At 37.2% G+C, this 22,789-nt stretch overlaps 1 protein-coding gene across 1 annotated transcript in view; it reads left to right on the forward strand.

The window, feature by feature from the left end:
- Positions 1–300: 300 nt before the first annotated feature.
- The window catches only part of necab1 (N-terminal EF-hand calcium binding protein 1), a 107,696-nt gene continuing 85,207 nt past the window's right edge, over positions 301–22,789 (forward strand). Inside the window, 2 exon segments of the mRNA NM_001102952.1 lie at positions 301–515; positions 4,815–4,839. Coding sequence (NP_001096422.1) covers positions 417–515; positions 4,815–4,839 — 124 coding nt within the window. The 5' untranslated portion in view covers positions 301–416.

The following is a 22,789-nucleotide window of genomic DNA, read 5'->3' on the forward strand; positions in this document are numbered from 1 at the left end:
GGTTTGTTCTGCAACAGGGAACTGCTACTTTTTTTCCATTGGAACAATGTACCCAGCACTTTCCCTTGAGCTCCAGCGCTGCCATAATGAGCTTTATTGTACAGTAATGCTGTGCAGCTTGTGCTCCTTTTGCTGCTGAGCCAACATGTGAATACTAAGAAATGAGACGATGATGATAGGGACTCCAGTGAGGCAGGATAGAGTGAGAGAGGAGGGTTCTGCTGAAGATGAGGAGGATGATCACACTTGGGAGGGACTCAAGACAACTGACTGTGGATTAGCAAATATTACATTGCTGCTGAGACTGAGCCTTTCCAGTGCTGACCTGTGCCTCATCCAAGAGCACAAAGCACATTCCTGGCAGCAGCATCCACATTCCAGAACACAGGCAAGAAGCTCTGAGCCAGCAGCCAGCCATGGATGGTCAGGAGATGCCTTCTCCTTCCAGGACCGACTCCTCCGAGGAGATCAGCTCATCCCTGCACCTAACCAAGGGCATGTCCATCTTCCTGGATGTAAGTGGCTTCTCATTGTTACTTATTCCCTGAATTCTGTCTGTTATCCTGTTCCAGCAGCCCCAGAAGGAGAGGCTGCTCACCCCTAGCCAGATCCATCAAACTTTATAAGCAAGGAAAGGCACCTATGGTTCCAGGCAACCTCTAGGGACTCAGCACTTGCGCTGGCTGATTCTGTAGGAATGTGATATGTCAGTGTCTTTTCTTCAGGGGATGCAATTAGATTACCCAGTAGTTTTCTAACACCAGCACTGGTTTATAGATTAGATAGATAGATAGTCCTGTTATACAGTATTTGTTTCACATGCATGTTGAGGGTATAAGGGAGAAAAGAAAGATATTCTGTATGTCTTTGTGCTATGCTATTTAATACTGTATACCCATGTACAGGGGTTATGTAACACCAATGTATTTCAGTAACCACAATTTAAGATATATATGTATCTTCACAACGATAAGGATTGCTCAATTAACTGGCATGACAATTCTACTCTTTCCTTACTGTTAATTGCATATTGTGGAATACTGTAACCCCATTTAGACCAAATAGCAAGATACAATCTGTAGTGTAACCTGTGCAGATGAGTATTTGAACCCTGTGCTACATGAAGACTGTTCTTTTCCCGGTTCTGCAGTTCCTATACATTCTCACCCCCCACATTTTTTTCATGTTGAACTAAATTCAGCATTCTTATTGTTATGTAACAGTTACATTTAAAGATGAGCGTATTCCACACTGAGAAAGATTTCAGGATCAGCTCAGTGGAACTAACAAAAATGAGCAATTGCTAAATCAACTATTATCAGGGCAGATTTTAGACTGTTTCATTTGTTATTAGCCTAGTTTTCACTGGACTTTATAATAAAATATATACCACAATTAGTTATTATTTGTAAATAAAATCAGCTGAATAAAAATACTGCATAATCCCTGAAAATCACAAATCTCTATGCAAAACAATGAGGCTTTATTATTGTATATTTCATAGCTTTGGGCAGAAACAAGACAGATTGTAGTTTTGCCCGAAGAGCTGACTCTTTAACATTTCATTGTCAGCAGGGAAGGGCAGAAAGGTCACTTGCCATGGGCGCCCAGAATCAAAGGGGCCCTTTGGGGGAAATGCACAGAGGGGAAATAATTTTGTGTTGTATTTTTAGCATTTACCAATGTGCAGCCCTCCAGCTGTTATGAACTTTAATTCCAAAGACAAGCTGGAAATCCTTGAATTCCATACAGTTTATATATCATAGCTGTGCCTCATTTAAGGGGTACAAACCCCTATACAATATTGCTTCCTACCCAGAAGGCAACAAGTTATTGGACTCCACAGTAAAGTCATTCCCAAATAGTGGGAATATATACATGGTTATACATATATACATGGTTCATAAACACATACTAAATTTGCTTATCAGTCACTGCCCCACTGGGCCCCCTACGTGGTCCCCTAGTAGTTTCAGGATCTGATTCCTCTGTTGTTGCCCCTTAAAAAGATTCAGATTTGGGGAAAATACAAATGATAGCAGTCACTAAAAATACACATATATTGGTGTAAAATATGAAAAGAATACGGTTATTGTAAAAATGCAGCTATGGGATATAAATACTCGCCCTACAAGTCATTCAGTCTGATTCTGTTGGTATCTACATACTGTACAGCTTAGACCCCAGTGAATGTAATATCCAGACAATGAAGGAAAAGGTTCTTACAATTACAGTTCAAACTAGGGGCATTGAAGGGAATTTTAGGTTGTTTTTAGCCCAGTCCTGCATGAAACAACTTTCATTACCAACCTTCATTAAAGGGGCATTTATAGGGACAATCATTGGACCCCATGCCTACTATGGATGTAATGATTCCAGGAACACGCACTAAGGATTGATTCAAGGAAGCCTTGGAGAACGATTGACTTAGGGTGGCCCGGGTTTGATTCCTGTGTCAGATGCTGGTGACCTTGGGCAATTCACTTAACCTCCCTGTGCCTCAGGTACCAAACTGCAGCATAATATTCTGTCTGTTTCTCTGAGCATAATACGTAGCATGGCAATAGAGCTGCTTGCCTGGTTACCCACACTGATGGAGTAGAGGCCACGCTGAGGCAAAGGTATTTTAATGCAATGTGCTTTGCTTCTGTCCACAAAGGGTGGCATTCAAGAAAGGACTGTGGCATCAATGCCATCTAATGTTATACAAAATGGGGGCTCCAGAAGAGACACATGGGTGTACATTTGTTATGGATTCTAGAATCATTAGAGAATGTAATCACCCTTTCCCCACACAAAATTCAAGAGAGAAAATATAAACATAGAAGAATATAAAATGTTTTTCTGATTCCCCCATAACTCTCATGCTCCAAAGCTTTGTCAGTAAGAGCACTGCCATGGGCAAAATGCATGCAAATTAATCTGCAACATAAGACACATGTACAATATTCTATAATAGATTGCTGTATTTATGATAGTGAATTTATCATTGTCTATAATTTTATTATGTGTCCCTTCAGCCATTGTTGAACTGCCTTAAGATCACAGCCCATAATATGATCAGATCAAATGATTCCTAATATCAAATGCATGTCGCTGTTGGTGGCCGACTCACCCATGTAACTGCTTTTCTGCTCATAGTTAATAGTGTATACAGGTATGAGATCCCTTATCCGGAAACCCATTATCCTGAAGGTTCCGAATTACGGAAAGGCCATCTCCCATAGACTCCATTATAAGAAAATAATTCTAATTTTTAAAAATTATTTCCTTTTTGTCTGTACAAATAAAACAGTACCTTGTACTTGATCCCAAATAAGATATAATTAATCCTTATTGGGGGCAGAACAATCGTATTGGGTTTATTCATTTTTAATTATTTTTTATCAATATTTAAATGATTTTTAGTAGACTTAAGTTATGGAGATCCAAATTACGGAAAGATCCCTTATCCGGAAAAAATCCCCAGGTCCCGAGCATACTGGATAACAGGTCCCATACCTGTACTGGGCTGCTAAACTAACTCAGTAACCTGACTCTCCCACCCAACTCCTACACTCCTGCCCAGAACATGCCTATCTCAAAAGCCCATTGATACATATTGGCATGTGTGTATTTTTGGTGATAGTCTAAGAGCTAAACTTTCACTGGAGATGGGGCTGGATCTGCAGAAGGCATCCTATAAGTCAGATGTAGTTGCATGGGTCAAAATATGATGGGACTGGTAGAAAAATCTGATGTGTAAATTACATGGAAGCTTTGCCATCTGACAGGAGACGCCAGTTGGAAGATGAAATGGCACATGTACTTCTGTAAGAGCAGTGAGCAAAGTCTAGTTTCAAAAGCAATTGTCATTTTTTCTTCCCACAATGCGGCATTTTTTCCCATAATTCCTGTGTAGTTGCACTTGAAAAGGGGTGCTCTGTTCCTACCACAATTGTGTCTGATTTACCGTAATTAATGCAACTGGTTCTGTGTTTAGTTGCAAATTGGGCTGTTTGGTGTCTTTTCCGTGATTCGGACTTCCACTGTGTCAATAGGCATTGCCTAATTCGGTACAGGATTCATTAAAGGAAATTATACACAGTACCTTATTATTATTGTACGCCATGTACCATACATACAGTAAAAATAGCAAAGATGAAAATATGACAAGTGCAATGGGATCAGTACTATCACTAACTATAAATAATCCTTTCCTCTCCTTAGCTAAATGCATCATGGTGTCTATTCCCTGTACCTATTCAATAGCATTTCATCAGCCTCATCCTCTTATATACATTACTATGTATGACTGGGCAGCTGCAGGCGTTACAGATGGTTTCCTGGTACATGGCAGTGTTCTCTCCAGTCAGGGGGATATTGACTGTATCAGATGGATTATGACTTAATAAACAATGCTTTGTTCAGTTATTCACTTATATCCTTGTCCCACAGGAGCTTACAATCTAAACATTCTATCACACAAACATACTCTAGGGATGAATTTAACAAGAAGCCAATTAACCTAGACACCTACAGCACCCACAGAGATACAGGAAGGACCAACTCAAGGCACATTGGATTCTGGGAGGGAATGAACCCCATGACTATAGATATGCTAGGCAGCAGTGCTACCCTCTGTGTGCTCTCATGTAGTTACCCGATACCTGCTGCTTTTAGGAACATGACTTATCCAAACAACCCACAAGGAGCAATTTATGAATATACAGCTTATTTTTGTGTTAATGATTTTTCAGAGTTTGCATGTTTTATGAATGTGCCACTTATATTTGTGTTTTTATTAATGATTTTTCACATTTGTTTCCTTGCAGATTCTGAGGAGAGCAGATAAAAATGGTGAGTCTCCCGTTTTACAGTAGATTAAGTACAACCGCAATCCTCTGCATCTGAATTTCTTCTAGTTCACCCATAGTGTTGTCACTTTTGACATAATCTTACAGGTTGCCACGGCAATGCTGGATGGTGTGCACCGATCTTTGCAGGATTTTTTAAAGGTTTTGACACTAGAAGACCTGCAGTAGAGCGATACACAGAGAGAATCAGTGAATAATCAGTATCTTGCACCGCAGTGGCTTTATTTCATTTCTTAAAATCCATATTGACTAAAATGGGAAAATACTTGTTTCTATTTGTTGTTTTAAAAAAATGACAGGGCTCGCTCTCTTTCTTATTGGGTTCCACCTGGGCAGAAAGGTGAAAGAGGGTTAGAGCCTGGGAAATGGTGGGCCCAGTAGGGAAACTTAGATGTGAGGATATAGGGCTCGCTCTAGAAGTGAGTGCTAGGCTAAGGGCATTTAGGGTATTCTCAGGATAGGGACTTAAGTGTACAGAAGCTCTAGAGATAGATGCTATCCTTCCTAAGTTCCACTTGAAGGAGCCTAAAGCGTGGGTTGGGACATTTTAAAGTTGACTGTAGACTGGTTATTGGCAAATACTTTTGAAGGTTCTATTTGTGAGTATTTGCTGAACAATTACACTGTATCATCTGTGCCTATTCTCCCAAGAGATTGTTCCTGCCAATAAAATAAGTTATTTCACTTGAGAATGATAGTTCTGCAACACCCTTCCTCTAGCAGTATGCAAGGGCCCCACCTGAGATTAAGCGGTATATTTATCATGCTGTGTAAAAAGTGGAGTGAAGCATTACCGGTGATGTTGCCCAGGGCAACCAATCAGCAATTAGATTTCAACAGTTAGAAAACCAAAGCGAAGCATCTGATTGGCTGCTATGAGCAACATCACCGGTGATGTTTTACTCCACTTTTTACACAGCATGATAAATATACCCCTATGTATCACATGTATTGTGTGCTGCACGGAGTTGCTAGAGTACCTCCATTTACCAATAAGCTTACAGTACATAGGAAACATACTATACTGCCCATTGATAAATACATTTAGTTAAAGGAAAACTTTACCCCTGAACAATGTAGGTCTCTACAAATATATATTGCATAAAAAAGCTCATATGTAAAACACTGCTTTATCAAAATAAACAGTTTTCATATAAAAATACCTTTTAGTACTATGAACCATTGGGTAATCCTAAATAGAAAATTGCCATTTTAAATAATAAGGGCCACTTCCTGGGATCATATGATTCACAATGCACACAAAAGCACATACAGGCTAGGTTACATCAACCAATAAATGGACTGAGTCTTTTACTTCAAAATGTCTTCCTGTTACAGTCAGAGCTGCATTATTTCCTGTCAGCTGATCTCTGAGGGAGCACATAGTCTATCACAAAATGGCGGCTCAAAGTAAGAGATGTAAGGGCAATATTTACTGATATATATATTCCAGTTTGGCAAAATTCTTTAATAGGCCACTTAATATGATAAACTATTTGTTAGTAAAGTATTTATACTAGGGGTATAGTGTTCCTTTAAATCCTATTTGATATCTGAAAGTATTTTGTTTATCCAGTATAACAAACAAACAAACAAAAAAGCAGAATTTGTAGTAAAGCAACTGTACTGTGTAAAATTGGATGTTCCTTAGGTGTCTGATCTGGTCCCTGGTGGGAGGAAACCCCCAGCATTTGTCTTTTCACTAAGAAAACCTGGTGAGTCACTACCCTTTTGAGAGCGTCGCTGAATAAATACAGACAGAATGTAGAGATAAATTATATATTAAGTCTTGGTAAAAGCACTAGCTACTCAAGCACGCACATACACAACCATGTATTTAATCAGTCTGGCTTTATAGTCATGTTAGTGAGTATGGAGAGTATGCATGCTGCCCTGTAGGCAACAAGGCTTCCTATGCTTTGGCTAATCCCATGATTGCTGGCTTGGGAGCCTGATTCCCTGCCATATCGAGCAGGTAGAAGAGTGCTCTGCAGAGCCAGCGGATACATTGCAGTTCCCCTCATTCTGTCCTGGCAGCAGGAAAGCAATATGATGCTCATTTGCAGAGAAAAGAGCAGGGCTGTTTACTTGCTTTGACTTTGAGGGATTAACGCTCTTGTGTTCTGAAGGATTTGGCATTTCATGAATCAGACTCAACATAACGTTAAATCCTTCTCAAATGTTTGGTGATTATATGAAGGATTTATATGTAAACCATTTACTCATATGGAGCTGTGGGAGCCTCCCAAACTATCCTGCAGGAGTAACTGATAAGCAGAGACCTGGAAGAGCAACATCGTCTGCCTTATGGTGGGAGCAACACAGATATTTGACCCCCAGTAGATGTAGATAAAACTTCTAAAATTAAAATTGTTTTGTATATATAGTAGGAAAGCCTATCCAGCTGTTTCAGCTATCAACCTCCCACAGGCTAAGGGTCAGATTTACCAAAGGTCAAGAAAAGAATACGCTCTTTCATTTTCTTAATTTCCAGTGAGAAAACACTGTATATGAAAACGAATCAGTTTTATGTTTTTGGTTTCCCGTACACTAGTTTTTTGGGGGCATGGGGTAGAATTGTTTTCACCTGATCAAACCTGGCACACATTTTTTGAAGAAACTCCCAGTGGGTAAAGTGGGGAAAAGCTTTGGTAACTAAAGCAGTTTGTTAAAATTTTGGCAAAATGTCAAGTTTGTGTGCAAAAATCAGCCATCTGGGAAAAAACAATTCAACTTCTAATAGATCTGCTGCTTTAAGTGCCTGCTTTCAGATGCATCAGGGTGTCTATAACAGGTACAGTAGGTCCTCAAGACTTAGCTTAATGCTCCCTGTTAGGATCCATCTGACAGCTAACTTCCCATTGGTAAATTCAAAGGGGATTATGGGTGCAAAGAATGCCTATAATTAATCCAATTATACATAACTGTATACTAATGTCTAGCATTGCACTGACTGCACTTAGTGCAACAATGAGGCTTCCTCATCATCAAAAAGTTTCTCATATGAATGGCAAATACCCCGTTTTTTATTTGGTAAATGGCAATAGCAGACTTTGCCCTGTACAAATACTGCAAACAGGTCCCACAAAGACTTGAAGAGAATCTCTCATACATTCAGTCTCTTTGTTAGATAGTCTATTAGTTAGACATTCACATATGCACAGTCCTACTGGATATTGCACACAATGAATGCAGAATGCCTAGATTCTCCTCCTAAATTCTTTATCCAAGTCTAGGCACTGGGGTCCTTATCTGACTAAGTATACCAAGAAAATACAAGTTATTCAGAATTCCCCCAGAATACCAGACTACCACACTCTTACAAACCTTTGTTTTTTGTTCTGTACCTTCTTAAACTTTGGGTTCCGACTTCGGTACCTGGTCCATTCACAGTAGTGTTAGATAGTAATAGAGTTTTAGCCATGGTCCTTCAGGGACCCAGTTCTTCTCTCAGATGGACACATGGTTTTCTATCTGTATGGAAAATGTTGTGGAGATCAGCAAGAGAGCAGATAGGTGTTTGGAATGCTTATCTCAACACAATGGAATATTTGGCTCCTAATAACGCTGACCCTACTGTGTGTGTGTGAACCTGACAGGGACCTTAGATTGTAAGCTCTACTGGGGCAGGGGCTGATGTATAATCTCAATGAAGCTCTGTGTAAATCTGTCAGAGCTATATAAATAACAGATAAGAAATATATACACAATTGACCATTACAGTTTCATATCATGAAACATCAGAGCTTTAAAGTTCTAATGTATATAAATAAGAATGTTAGATTTTCTATAGCAAATTCCAACTCCTCACCATTTTTTGTCCTTAATTTCCCTTGGCACAATATATAGGAGAATGCCACTTATACGTATTCACCTGTCTCAATATTGGCTTGAGTGTCTAGTCAAACATATGTGGGGAAATATCTGATGGACATGACGTCTACAGAGAGACAGATGGAGATAAGATTCCCAGGAGTTCTTACATAGGCCTACATACTTCACCAAAGGTTTATTTTCAATTATTAAATTAAATAATAACCATCTGTCACCTAGGAAATGTACAGCATTTCAAGGGGAACATGAAACACATTGGAAAATGACATTTCCTAATGAAATAGTGTTGTGCACTGATATTTGTTTCATACCAGATAATTCTCTTAATGCGAATGATTTCTGCATGTTGCCCACTTTGTCATAGCCATGCTGTATAGAGTGCAGTTATAATGCCTAAAGGGAGGATTTTTCAGTAATGTCTTCCATGGCCAAAGATTTAACAGCTCCCCAATATCCAATTAACATAATGTTACTGCCAAATAAATACCACTCAATCAAACATCGGTGTCTTTTTTATAAACTTACATTTTATATGTAAATCTGTTGATCCTGCAAACCGCTGATTCTACAGAACTAATCTTATTTGGGCCAATCCAAGTGCTTTATGTTGGAAAAAGTCATTGTTTGGCCTGTATCTTATACTAAAACATCATCAAACTTACAACCTATCCCAGGGTTCTTATCAGTTTTGGGCATCAATCTACCCTTTTTTGCTTTCCATCATTTGTCCAGGTCCCTTGACTCTTCACAGTTAAAAGAAAATATTGTGATAATAATCTATTATAGTGTTTGGTTTATCCAAAACAGCAGAGGAGCATGCACTTCAAATCTCATCCTTATGCTGGAACTATACTTGATCTGTATAGGGGCAATCTGTTGGAGAAACACTTGCTCATTCCACCTTCCTATCCTATAATTCTAACTCTCACTTAGGGGGAGATTTACTAACTCACGAACAGTCTGAAGGCGTCCGAATGCTTTTTTTCGTAATGATCGGTATTTTTGTGACTTTTTCGTTGCCATCGTGACTTTTTCGTATGTCTCGTGATTTTTCTGTCGCCATCGCGACTTTTTCTGATATTTTCCGCTACTTTTTCGATGCCGTCGCGAACAAATCAGATTGGTTTTTCCGCCGTTTACTATGGCTCAATACGAAAAAATCGTGACGGCGACGGAAAAGTCGCAACATTTTCGTTTCCAATTCGATTTTTTCCCTTTCGGGATTCGGATTTGTGGATTAGTAAATCTGCCCCTTAGTGTTTGAATGCTACTTTGTAGGTAATAAAGTATCTTTTTGTTTCAATTTTAAAGGGGAACTCCACCCAAACACAATTTAAACTTTTAAAAATGAACTTACTTTCAAGCAACTTTTCAATATTCATCAGTTAAAAAATATGCAGCCTTTTCATGATTTTTTTATGTGATAATATGGTTTGGAACAGTTACCTAAGCCCCGCCCCCTGTTCCCCTGCTGATCTGGCTGACTACTTTGAGACTCAAAAAAAAATTAACCAGTAGTCGACTGTCTTCTACCAGCCTTCAGCCTGCATCCCCCAAATCCCACGATTCCCTGCACATGTGATGTCAATAAGGAAAGGAACACCATAGTGCAATGCATTGTGATTTATGTAGTTCTTGCGTGTTGTCTGTAAGCTGTGGGAATTTTTTTACAATTTATAACATCAGTGTTTTAGTCCCTCCTCCTCTGCCAGAAGCTCAAATGATGCAGGAAGAGAAGAAATATTTTGCAACTGGATTTCAGCACATAATAATGGTATTTATTCATACTTTGTAAAGGAACAGATTACAGTCACAGGTATATCAGGGGTAGCTTTGCTGTGTGGGGCTTTTTAACAAATTTTGGTTCCAAAACCAGAGTTCCCCTTTAAGGTATTCATTATTATTAGTATGGGGAATCCCCTAATATTTTTCCTAAATGAATCCAATTCCCATCCCTGCTTTCTCATCCTTAATAACTGTAGCAATGCACTCAGGGTGCTGGTAATGGGATTTGCCGGTTGGAGCAATACATCAGTGAGAGGAGGGTTGCAGAATGTGCTGCTCTTTATGTAATTTACTCAGGCAAAGCTAATTCAGAGAACATTCCTCATACAAATAATTAGAGCAGCGCCTTTGGGAATAGATCGTACAGCGCAGCAACGCATCAGGTTTAAGTGATGTTTTTAAATATGCATTCGTTGATCACTTCATACTGTTGAACATTTATATTGCCACTGGCTTCTGTTTGGTACCCTGGGATTCCTTTAGTACGAACTGAGTGTATGATCTCTATGGATTATTAACACGAGAGGAATGTACATAAGAGGGTATTTACATTTGCCAGTTAGATTGTTTGCAATGCTACATTGAAAACTCTAATATTTTGTGTGTGTGACACATTGTTTTGTAAAATATGAAAAGGGGGAGTTTTAAAGTAAGAGGAAGGCATTCAGCCAATTAAAAATATATTATAAAATAATTCACATCATCTTAAACCATCTCATTCTATTTAAAGGGGTTGTAAGGCTTTATATTAACTTTTAGGGGTATATTTATCATGCTGTGTAAAAAGTGGAGTAAAGCTACCACTGATGTTGCTCATAGCAGCCAATCAGATGCTTTGCTTTGGTTTTCTGTTGAAATCTAATTGCTCATTGGTTGCCCTAGGCAACATCACCGTTAATGCTTCACTCCACTTTTTACACAGCATGATAAATATACCCCTTAGTGTGATATAGACAATGTTTTGAGACAATTTGCAGTTTGTTTTTATTTTGTGTGTTTTTTGGTATTTCAGTAATGGAATATCAGCAGCTATCTGATTGCTAGGGTCTTGTTTACCATAGCAACCAGGCTGTGGTTTGAAAAAAAAAGATCTGGAATATAAATAGGAGAGGGCCCGAATAGAAAGATAAGGAATTAAAAGTAACAATAATAATAAAATTGTAATTTTACAGAGCAATAGTTTTTAGTTACACCCAATTAAAAGCTGGAAATATGTAGAAGAGGAAGGCACATAATTCAACAACTAAAATAAAATAAACAATGAAGACCAAATAGGGCATTCTATAACATGTTAAAGATGAACTTAAAGGGCAAGTCAACCCAAGATATAATTTTTTCTCTTGAGAGAAAAATGCAGTAATCTTGGGTTCTGTCAAGATATGGAAACCCTTAGGGCAGTGACACATGGGGAGATTAGTTGCCCCTCGACAAATCTTCGTTGTTGCGGGCGACTAATCATCTGCTATCCCACCGGCTAGAATGTAAATCGCCGGTGGGATGGCATACGCGGCGCCGGGATTTGCTGAAGTCGCCGAAGTTGCATTGAGAGGAAACTTCGGGCGACTTCTTCAAATCGCAGCACCGCGATTTACATTCTAGCCGGTGGGATGGCATTGCTGGGAGATTAGTTGCCCGCAACAACGGAGACTTGTCGCGGCGCGACTAATCTCCCCGTGTACCCCTGCCCTTAGACATGCTCTTTGTTTATTTAAGTAATTTCAGTAATGCAGTTCCTTTAACTCTCAATGACACTTTGTGCTTAGTACTAATTCATTTTCCCACCCTGCCTATTACAGACAGAGTTTAGATGTGTTTAAGTCTTTGCCGAGTTTTCTATGTCTCTGGTACCAAAAGATGATGAAGGGAATTAAGAAATAAAATATAGGTCCACAATACAGTTGCATTTACCTGCAGACTTGTGTTTAGTACAGGTAAGCGATCTATTATCTAGAAACCCATTACCCAGAGAGCTCCAAATTACTGGAAGGCCATCTCCCATAGACTCAACGTAGATATGGACTCAAGTAAAACAGTCATGTAGGAAATGCAGACTGTCAGTACACAGCACAATTTAATGAAACACAAGAGGTGCAGAAAAGCTTCCTGACAGAAAATCAAATGGTAATGATTTAGATTTCACATGTTCATACAGCCATTATAAGTTTTGGGGTATCTGCATGTAATGCCCTAATCTTGCCCTGATTGGGATCCTGACTGTATTGGAATCCCTAGCACAAAGCAACAGAGAAATACTCATTTTTCTGCATTTTTAGGCTTCCAATTGAGTTACACTCAGTATTTCATTGCAGCAGAAATGTGTCAGTAAGATAATCGATTTTGCCATAATAGAGATATTTCTTAGATGACAGGTTGACTGATTGACCAACTCATATGTTTTGTTCTTAAAAATTGTATTTCTCTCGTATTGCTTTATCTGTCAGCCCCCATTTGGGAAATGCCACATGAATAAGTGCAGATGGGGAAGATCTGTCAATGATGGTTCTTAGAAAAGAGATGGGAATTGATGGGAACATAAACATCTTCATTTCCCCATAGATATTGTTGTGCTTTCATACCCATACTGTTGTATTAAGGCTTTTGATAAGGCTACTTTCAATGTTTTTCCCTTTTCGAAGTGAAATAAGATTTGCTTTTAGTATAAGCACTTACTGTAATTTAATGTTTCAAATTCTAACTTTCCTGCTAGAGATTGGGAAGCATTAGTTTTGGCACTGTCCTACTATAACATGTTCCAAGGAAAGTCACTTTTTTTTAGGAATTATGTGACAAATGCCTTTACTTGCACTGACCATTTATGATTCCCAATAGCTTTACATGAGATCTCTTTACTCTCGAGTTTTCCACAGTTACCATACTAGCTAATATGCTTATTTAAAGTCATGGGGGCCAATTCACTAAAGTGCGAAATAACGTGCGCTATTTATAGCGTGCGGTAAAAATGTTATCGCGTCTTAATTTTCGCGATTTTTCGCACGATTCACTATAAGCATACTTGCGCTATTTTACGTGCGATATTGCATGCGTTATTTAACTCGAGAAGACTATTTCAATGCGGTATTTGCTGGTACATGCGCTAAATAACGCTCGCGTTTAGTCGCTGGATATAAATAGTAGCTTTAAATAGTGTATAGAAATTGACGCCGCATATAAATGGTGTATATAAATATTAGCCACATATAAATGGTAGCATATAAATAGTAGCCACATATAAATGGTAGCATATAAATGGTAGCATATAAATAGTAGATGCTTATAAATAGTAGCCACTAGTGATGAGCAAATGTGTTCTGGTTATCTTTGGTGAAAAATTAGCAAATCTTTCAAAAGATCCACAAAACGGCAAAAATGTTGTGCGGGCAAAAAAATTGTTGCCCGCGACTATTATTTTTTGATGCCTGTGTAAATTTTTGGACGTGTGTTGAATATTTGCATGCCGAATTTTTTTATGCATTTTGCCATTGGCAGATTGTTTTGCGAAACGCATGAAAAAATTTGCCGCGGAAATATTCGCTGCACGTCCAAAACTTTGCTGCGAATCCATGCCTGGTAAAACATTTCATCACTTGTAGCCGCGTCACTCTAGGGGAAACACATACTTGAATAAATAGCACTGCAAAGTCCATATTTTATTGCCAAAAGCTCATTTACTGTACTTTTCTATAATTATTATACCTAGTAATGGATTTTGTGCGACTAAATATTTACCGCTACAGTACAGTATATTTTGGCGACTAAATATTTACCGCTACAGTACTGTATATTTGGGCGACTAAATATTTACCGCTATAGTACTGTATGTTTGGGCGACTAAATATTTGCCGCTACAGTACTGTATATTTTGGCGACTAAATATTTACCGCTACAGTACAGTATATTTTGGCGACTAAATATTTACCGCTACAGTACTGTATATTTGGGCGACTAAATATTTACCGCTACAGTACTGTATATTTTGGCGACTAAATATTTACCGCTACAGTACTGTATATTTGGGCGACTAAATATTTACCGCTATAGTACTGTATATTTGGGTGACTAAATATTTACCGCTATAGTACTGTATATTTGGGTGACTAAATATTTACCGCTACAGTACTGTATATTTTGGCGACTAAATATTTACCGCTACAGTACTGTATATTTGGGCGACTAAATATTTACCGCTATAGTACTGTATATTTTGGCGACTAAATATTTACCGCTACAGTACAGTATATTTTGGCGACTAAATATTTACCGCTACAGTACTGTATATTTGGGCGACTAAATATTTACCGCTACAGTACTGTATATTTTGGCGACTAAATATTTACCGCTACAGTACTGTATATTTGGGCGACTAAATATTTACCGCTATAGTACTGTATATTTGGGTGACTAAATATTTACCGCTACAGTACTGTATATTTGGGCGACTAAATATTTACCGCTATAGTACTGTATATTTGGGTGACTAAATATTTACCGCTACAGTACTGTATATTTGGGCGACTAAATATTTACCGCTATAGTACTGTATATTTGGGTGACTAAATATTTACCGCTACAGTACTGTATATTTGGGCGACTAAATATTTACCGCTATAGTACTGTATATTTGGGTGACTAAATATTTACCGCTACAGTACTGTATATTTTGGCGACTAAATATTTACCGCTACAGTACAGTATATTTGGGCGACTAAATATTTACCGCTATAGTACTGTATATTTTGGCGACTAAATATTTACCGCTACAGTACAGTATATTTTGGCAACTAAATATTTACCGCTACAGTACTGTATATTTGGGCGACTAAATATTTACCGCTACAGTACTGTATATTTTGGCGACTAAATATTTACCGCTACAGTACTGTATATTTGGGCGACTAAATATTTACCGCTATAGTACTGTATATTTGGGTGACTAAATATTTACCGCTATAGTACTGTATATTTGGGTGACTAAATATTTACCGCTACAGTACTGTATATTTGGGCGACTAAATATTTACCGCTATAGTACTGTATATTTGGGTGACTAAATATTTACCGCTACAGTACTGTATATTTGGGCGACTAAATATTTACCGCTATAGTACTGTATATTTGGGTGACTAAATATTTACCGCTACAGTACTGTATATTTGGGCGACTAAATATTTACCGCTATAGTACTGTATATTTGGGTGACTAAATATTTACCGCTACAGTACTGTATATTTTGGCGACTAAATATTTACCGCTACAGTACAGTATATTTGGGCGACTAAATATTTACCGCTATAGTACTGTATATTTTGGCGACTAAATATTTACCGCTACAGTACAGTATATTTGGGCGACTAAATATTTACCGCTATAGTACTGTATATTTGGGTGACTAAATATTTACCGCTATAGTACTGTATATTTGGGTGACTAAATATTTACCGCTACAGTACTGTATATTTTGGCGACTAAATATTTACCGCTACAGTACAGTATATTTTGGCGACTAAATATTTACCGCTACAGTACTGTATATTTGGGCGACTAAATATTTACCGCTACAGTACTGTATATTTTGGCGACTAAATATTTACCGCTACAGTACTGTATATTTGGGCGACTAAATATTTACCGCTATAGTACTGTATATTTGGGTGACTAAATATTTACCGCTACAGTACTGTATATTTGGGCGACTAAATATTTACCGCTATAATACTGTATATTTGGGTGACTAAATATTTACCGCTACAGTACTGTATATTTGGGCGACTAAATATTTACCGCTATAGTACTGTATATTTGGGTGACTAAATATTTACCGCTACAGTACTGTATATTTGGGCGACTAAATATTTACCGCTATAGTACTGTATATTTGGGTGACTAAATATTTACCGCTACAGTACTGTATATTTTGGCGACTAAATATTTACCGCTACAGTACAGTATATTTGGGCGACTAAATATTTACCGCTATAGTACTGTATATTTTGGCGACTAAATATTTACCGCTACAGTACAGTATATTTTGGCAACTAAATATTTACCGCTACAGTACTGTATATTTGGGCGACTAAATATTTACCGCTACAGTACTGTATATTTTGGCGACTAAATATTTACCGCTACAGTACTGTATATTTGGGCGACTAAATATTTACCGCTATAGTACTGTATATTTGGGTGACTAAATATTTACCGCTATAGTACTGTATATTTGGGTGACTAAATATTTACCGCTACAGTACTGTATATTTTGGCGACTAAATATTTACCGCTACAGTACTGTATATTTGGGCGACTAAATATTTACCGCTATAGTACTGTATATTTTGGCGACTAAATATTTACCGCTACAGTACAGTATATTTTGGCGACTAAATATTTACCGCTACAGTACTGTATATTTGGGCGACTAAATATTTGCCGCTACAGTACTGTATATTTTGGCGACTAAATATTTACCGCTACAGTACAGTATATTTTGGCGACTAAATATTTACCGCTACAGTACTGTATATTTGGGCGACTTAATATTTACCGCTACAGTACTGTATATTTTGGCGACTAAATATTTACCGCTACAGTACTGTATATTTGGGCGACTAAATATTTACCGCTATAGTACTGTATATTTGGGCGACTAAATATTTACCGCTACAGTACTGTATATTTTGGCGACTAAATATTTACCGCTACAGTACTGTATATTTGGGCGACTAAATATTTACCGCTACAGTACTGTATATTTTGGCGACTAAATATTTACCGCTACAGTACTGTATATTTTGGCGACTAAATATTTACCGCTACAGTACAGTATATTTTGGCGACTAAATATTTACCGCTACAGTACTGTATATTTGGGCAACTAAATATTTACCGCTACAGTACTGTATATTTGGGCGACTAAATATTTGCCGCTACAGTACAGTATATTTTGGCGACTAAATATTTACCGCTACAGTACTGTATATTTGGGCGACTAAATATTTACCGCTACAGTACTGTATATTTTGGCGACTAAATATTTACCGCTACAGTACTGTATATTTGGGCGACTAAATATTTACCGCTATAGTACTGTATATTTGGGTGACTAAATATTTACCGCTACAGTACTGTATATTTGGGCGACTAAATATTTACCGCTATAGTACTGTATATTTGGGTGACTAAATATTTACCGCTACAGTACTGTATATTTGGGCGACTAAATATTTACCGCTATAGTACTGTATATTTTGGCGACTAAATATTTACCGCTACAGTACAGTATATTTTGGCGACTAAATATTTACCGCTACAGTACTGTATATTTGGGCGACTAAATATTTACCGCTACAGTACTGTATATTTTGGCGACTAAATATTTACCGCCACAGTACTGTATATTTGGGCGACTAAATATTTACCGCTATAGTACTGTATATTTGGGTGACTAAATATTTACCGCTATAGTACTGTATATTTTGGCGACTAAATATTTACCGCTACAGTACTGTATATTTGGGCGACTAAATATTTACCGCTACAGTACTGTATATTTTGGCGACTAAATATTTACCGCCACAGTACTGTATATTTGGGCGACTAAATATTTACCGCTATAGTACTGTATATTTGGGTGACTAAATATTTACCGCTACAGTACAGTATATTTTGGCGACTAAATATTTACCGCTATAGTACTGTATATTTGGGTGACTAAATATTTACCGCTACAGTACTGTATATTTGGGCGACTAAATATTTACCGCTACAGTACTGTATATTTTGGCGACTAAATATTTACCGCTACAGTACAGTATATTTTGGCGACTAAATATTTACCGCTACAGTACAGTATATTTTGGCGACTAAATATTTACCGCTACAGTACTGTATATTTGGGCAACTAAATATTTACCGCTACAGTACTGTATATTTGGGCGACTAAATATTTGCCGCTACAGTACAGTATATTTTGGCGACTAAATATTTACCGCTACAGTACTGTATATTTGGGCGACTAAATATTTACCGCTACAGTACTGTATATTTTGGCAACTAAATATTTACCGCTACAGTACTGTATATTCGGGCGACTAAATATTTACCGCTATAGTACTGTATATTTGGGTGACTAAATATTTACAGCTACAGTACTGTATATTTGGGCGACTAAATATTTACCGCTATAGTACTGTATATTTGGGTGACTAAATATTTACCGCTACAGTACTGTATATTTGGGCGACTAAATATTTACCGCTATAGTACTGTATATTTTGGCGACTAAATATTTACCGCTACAGTACAGTATATTTTGGCAACTAAATATTTACCGCTACAGTACTGTATATTTGGGCGACTAAATATTTACCGCTACAGTACTGTATATTTTGGCGACTAAATATTTACCGCTACAGTACTGTATATTTGGGCGACTAAATATTTACCGCTATAGTACTGTATATTTGGGTGACTAAATATTTACCGCTATAGTACTGTATATTTGGGTGACTAAATATTTACCGCTACAGTACTGTATATTTTGGCGACTAAATATTTACCGCTACAGTACTGTATATTTGGGCGACTAAATATTTACCGCTACAGTACTGTATATTTGGGCGACTAAATATTTACCGCTACAGTACAGTATATTTTGGCGACTAAATATTTACCGCTACAGTACTGTATATTTGGGCGACTAAATATTTGCCGCTACAGTACTGTATATTTTGGCGACTAAATATTTACCGCTACAGTACAGTATATTTTGGCGACTAAATATTTACCGCTACAGTACTGTATATTTGGGCGACTAAATATTTACCGCTACAGTACTGTATATTTTGGCGACTAAATATTTACCGCTATAGTACTGTATATTTGGGCGACTAAATATTTACCGCTACAGTACTGTATATTTTGGCGACTAAATATTTACCGCTACAGTACTGTATATTTTGGCGACTAAATATTTACCGCTACAGTACAGTATATTTTGGCGACTAAATATTTACCGCTACAGTACTGTATATTTGGGCAACTAAATATTTACCGCTACAGTACTGTATATTTGGGCGACTAAATATTTGCCGCTACAGTACAGTATATTTTGGCGACTAAATATTTACCGCTACAGTACTGTATATTTGGGCGACTAAATATTTACCGCTACAGTACTGTATATTTTGGCGACTAAATATTTACCGCTACAGTACTGTATATTTGGGCGACTAAATATTTACCGCTATAGTACTGTATATTTGGGCGACTAAATATTTACCGCTATAGTACTGTATATTTGGGCGACTAAATATTTACCGCTACAGTACTGTATATTTGGGCGACTAAATATTTACCGCTACAGTACTGTATATTTTGGCGACTAAATATTTACCGCTACAGTACTGAATATTTGGGCGACTAAATATTTACCGCTATAGTACTGTATATTTTGGCGACTAAATATTTACCGCTACAGTACAGTATATTTTGGCGTCTAAATATTTACCGCTACAGTACTGTATATTTGGGCAACTAAATATTTACCGCTACAGTACTGTATATTTGGGCGACTAAATATTTACCGCTATAGTACTGTATATTTGGGCGACTAAATATTTACCGCTACAGTACTGTATATTTTGGCGACTAAATATTTACCGCCACAGTACTGTATATTTGGGCGACTAAATATTTACCGCTATAGTACTGTATATTTGGGTGACTAAATATTTACCGCTATAGTACTGTATATTTTGGCGACTAAATATTTACCGCTACAGTACTGTATATTTGGGCGACTAAATATTTACCGCTACAGTACTGTATATTTTGGCGACTAAATATTTACCGCCACAGTACTGTATATTTGGGCGACTAAATATTTACCGCTATAGTACTGTATATTTGGGTGACTAAATATTTACCGCTATAGTACTGTATATTTGGGTGACTAAATATTTACCGCTACAGTACTGTATATTTTGGCGACTAAATATTTACCGCTACAGTACTGTATATTTGGGCGACTAAATATTTACCGCTATAGTACTGTATATTTTGGCGACTAAATATTTACCGCTACAGTACAGTATATTTTGGCGACTAACTATTTACCGCTACAGTACTGTATATTTGGGCGACTAAATATTTGCCGCTACAGTACTGTATATTTTGGCGACTAAATATTTACCGCTACAGTACAGTATATTTTGGCGACTAAATATTTACCGCTACAGTACTGTATATTTGGGCGACTAAATATTTACCGCTACAGTACTGTATATTTTGGCGACTAAATATTTACCGCTACAGTACTGTATATTTGGGCGACTAAATATTTACCGCTATAGTACTGTATATTTGGGCGACTAAATATTTACCGCTACAGTACTGTATATTTTGGCGACTAAATATTTACCGCTACAGTACTGTATATTTGGGCGACTAAATATTTACCGCTACAGTACTGTATATTTTGGCGACTAAATATTTACCGCTACAGTACTGTATATTTTGGCGACTAAATATTTACCGCTACAGTACAGTATATTTTGGCGACTAAATATTTACCGCTACAGTACTGTATATTTGGGCAACTAAATATTTACCGCTACAGTACTGTATATTTGGGCGACTAAATATTTGCCGCTACAGTACAGTATATTTTGGCGACTAAATATTTACCGCTACAGTACTGTATATTTGGGCGACTAAATATTTACCGCTACAGTACTGTATATTTTGGCGACTAAATATTTACCGCTACAGTACTGTATATTTGGGCGACTAAATATTTACCGCTATAGTACTGTATATTTGGGTGACTAAATATTTACCGCTACAGTACTGTATATTTGGGCGACTAAATATTTACCGCTATAGTACTGTATATTTGGGTGACTAAATATTTACCGCTACAGTACTGTATATTTGGGCGACTAAATATTTACCGCTATAGTACTGTATATTTTGGCGACTAAATATTTACCGCTACAGTACAGTATATTTTGGCGACTAAATATTTACCGCTACAGTACTGTATATTTGGGCGACTAAATATTTACCGCTACAGTACTGTATATTTTGGCGACTAAATATTTACCGCCACAGTACTGTATATTTGGGCGACTAAATATTTACCGCTATAGTACTGTATATTTGGGTGACTAAATATTTACCGCTATAGTACTGTATATTTTGGCGACTAAATATTTACCGCTACAGTACTGTATATTTGGGCGACTAAATATTTACCGCTACAGTACTGTATATTTTGGCGACTAAATATTTACCGCCACAGTACTGTATATTTGGGCGACTAAATATTTACCGCTATAGTACTGTATATTTGGGTGACTAAATATTTACCGCTACAGTACAGTATATTTTGGCGACTAAATATTTACCGCTATAGTACTGTATATTTGGGTGACTAAATATTTACCGCTACAGTACTGTATATTTTGGCGACTAAATATTTACCGCCACAGTACTGTATATTTGGGCGACTAAATATTTACCGCTATAGTACTGTATATTTGGGTGACTAAATATTTACCGCTATAGTACTGTATATTTGGGTGACTAAATATTTACCGCTACAGTACTGTATATTTTGGCGACTAAATATTTACCGCTACAGTACTGTATATTTGGGCGACTAAATATTTACCGCTATAGTACTGTATATTTTGGCGACTAAATATTTACCGCTACAGTACAGTATATTTTGGCGACTAACTATTTACCGCTACAGTACTGTATATTTGGGCGACTAAATATTTGCCGCTACAGTACTGTATATTTTGGCGACTAAATATTTACCGCTACAGTACAGTATATTTTGGCGACTAAATATTTACCGCTACAGTACTGTATATTTGGGCGACTAAATATTTACCGCTACAGTACTGTATATTTTGGCGACTAAATATTTACCGCTACAGTACTGTATATTTGGGCGACTAAATATTTACCGCTATAGTACTGTATATTTGGGCGACTAAATATTTACCGCTACAGTACTGTATATTTTGGCGACTAAATATTTACCGCTACAGTACTGTATATTTGGGCGACTAAATATTTACCGCTACAGTACTGTATATTTTGGCGACTAAATATTTACCGCTACAGTACTGTATATTTTGGCGACTAAATATTTACCGCTACAGTACAGTATATTTTGGCGACTAAATATTTACCGCTACAGTACTGTATATTTGGGCAACTAAATATTTACCGCTACAGTACTGTATATTTGGGCGACTAAATATTTGCCGCTACAGTACAGTATATTTTGGCGACTAAATATTTAC

This window comes from Xenopus tropicalis, chromosome 6, assembly GCF_000004195.4.
Source record: "Xenopus tropicalis strain Nigerian chromosome 6, UCB_Xtro_10.0, whole genome shotgun sequence".
Classification (NCBI taxonomy): Eukaryota; Metazoa; Chordata; class Amphibia; order Anura; family Pipidae; genus Xenopus; species Xenopus tropicalis.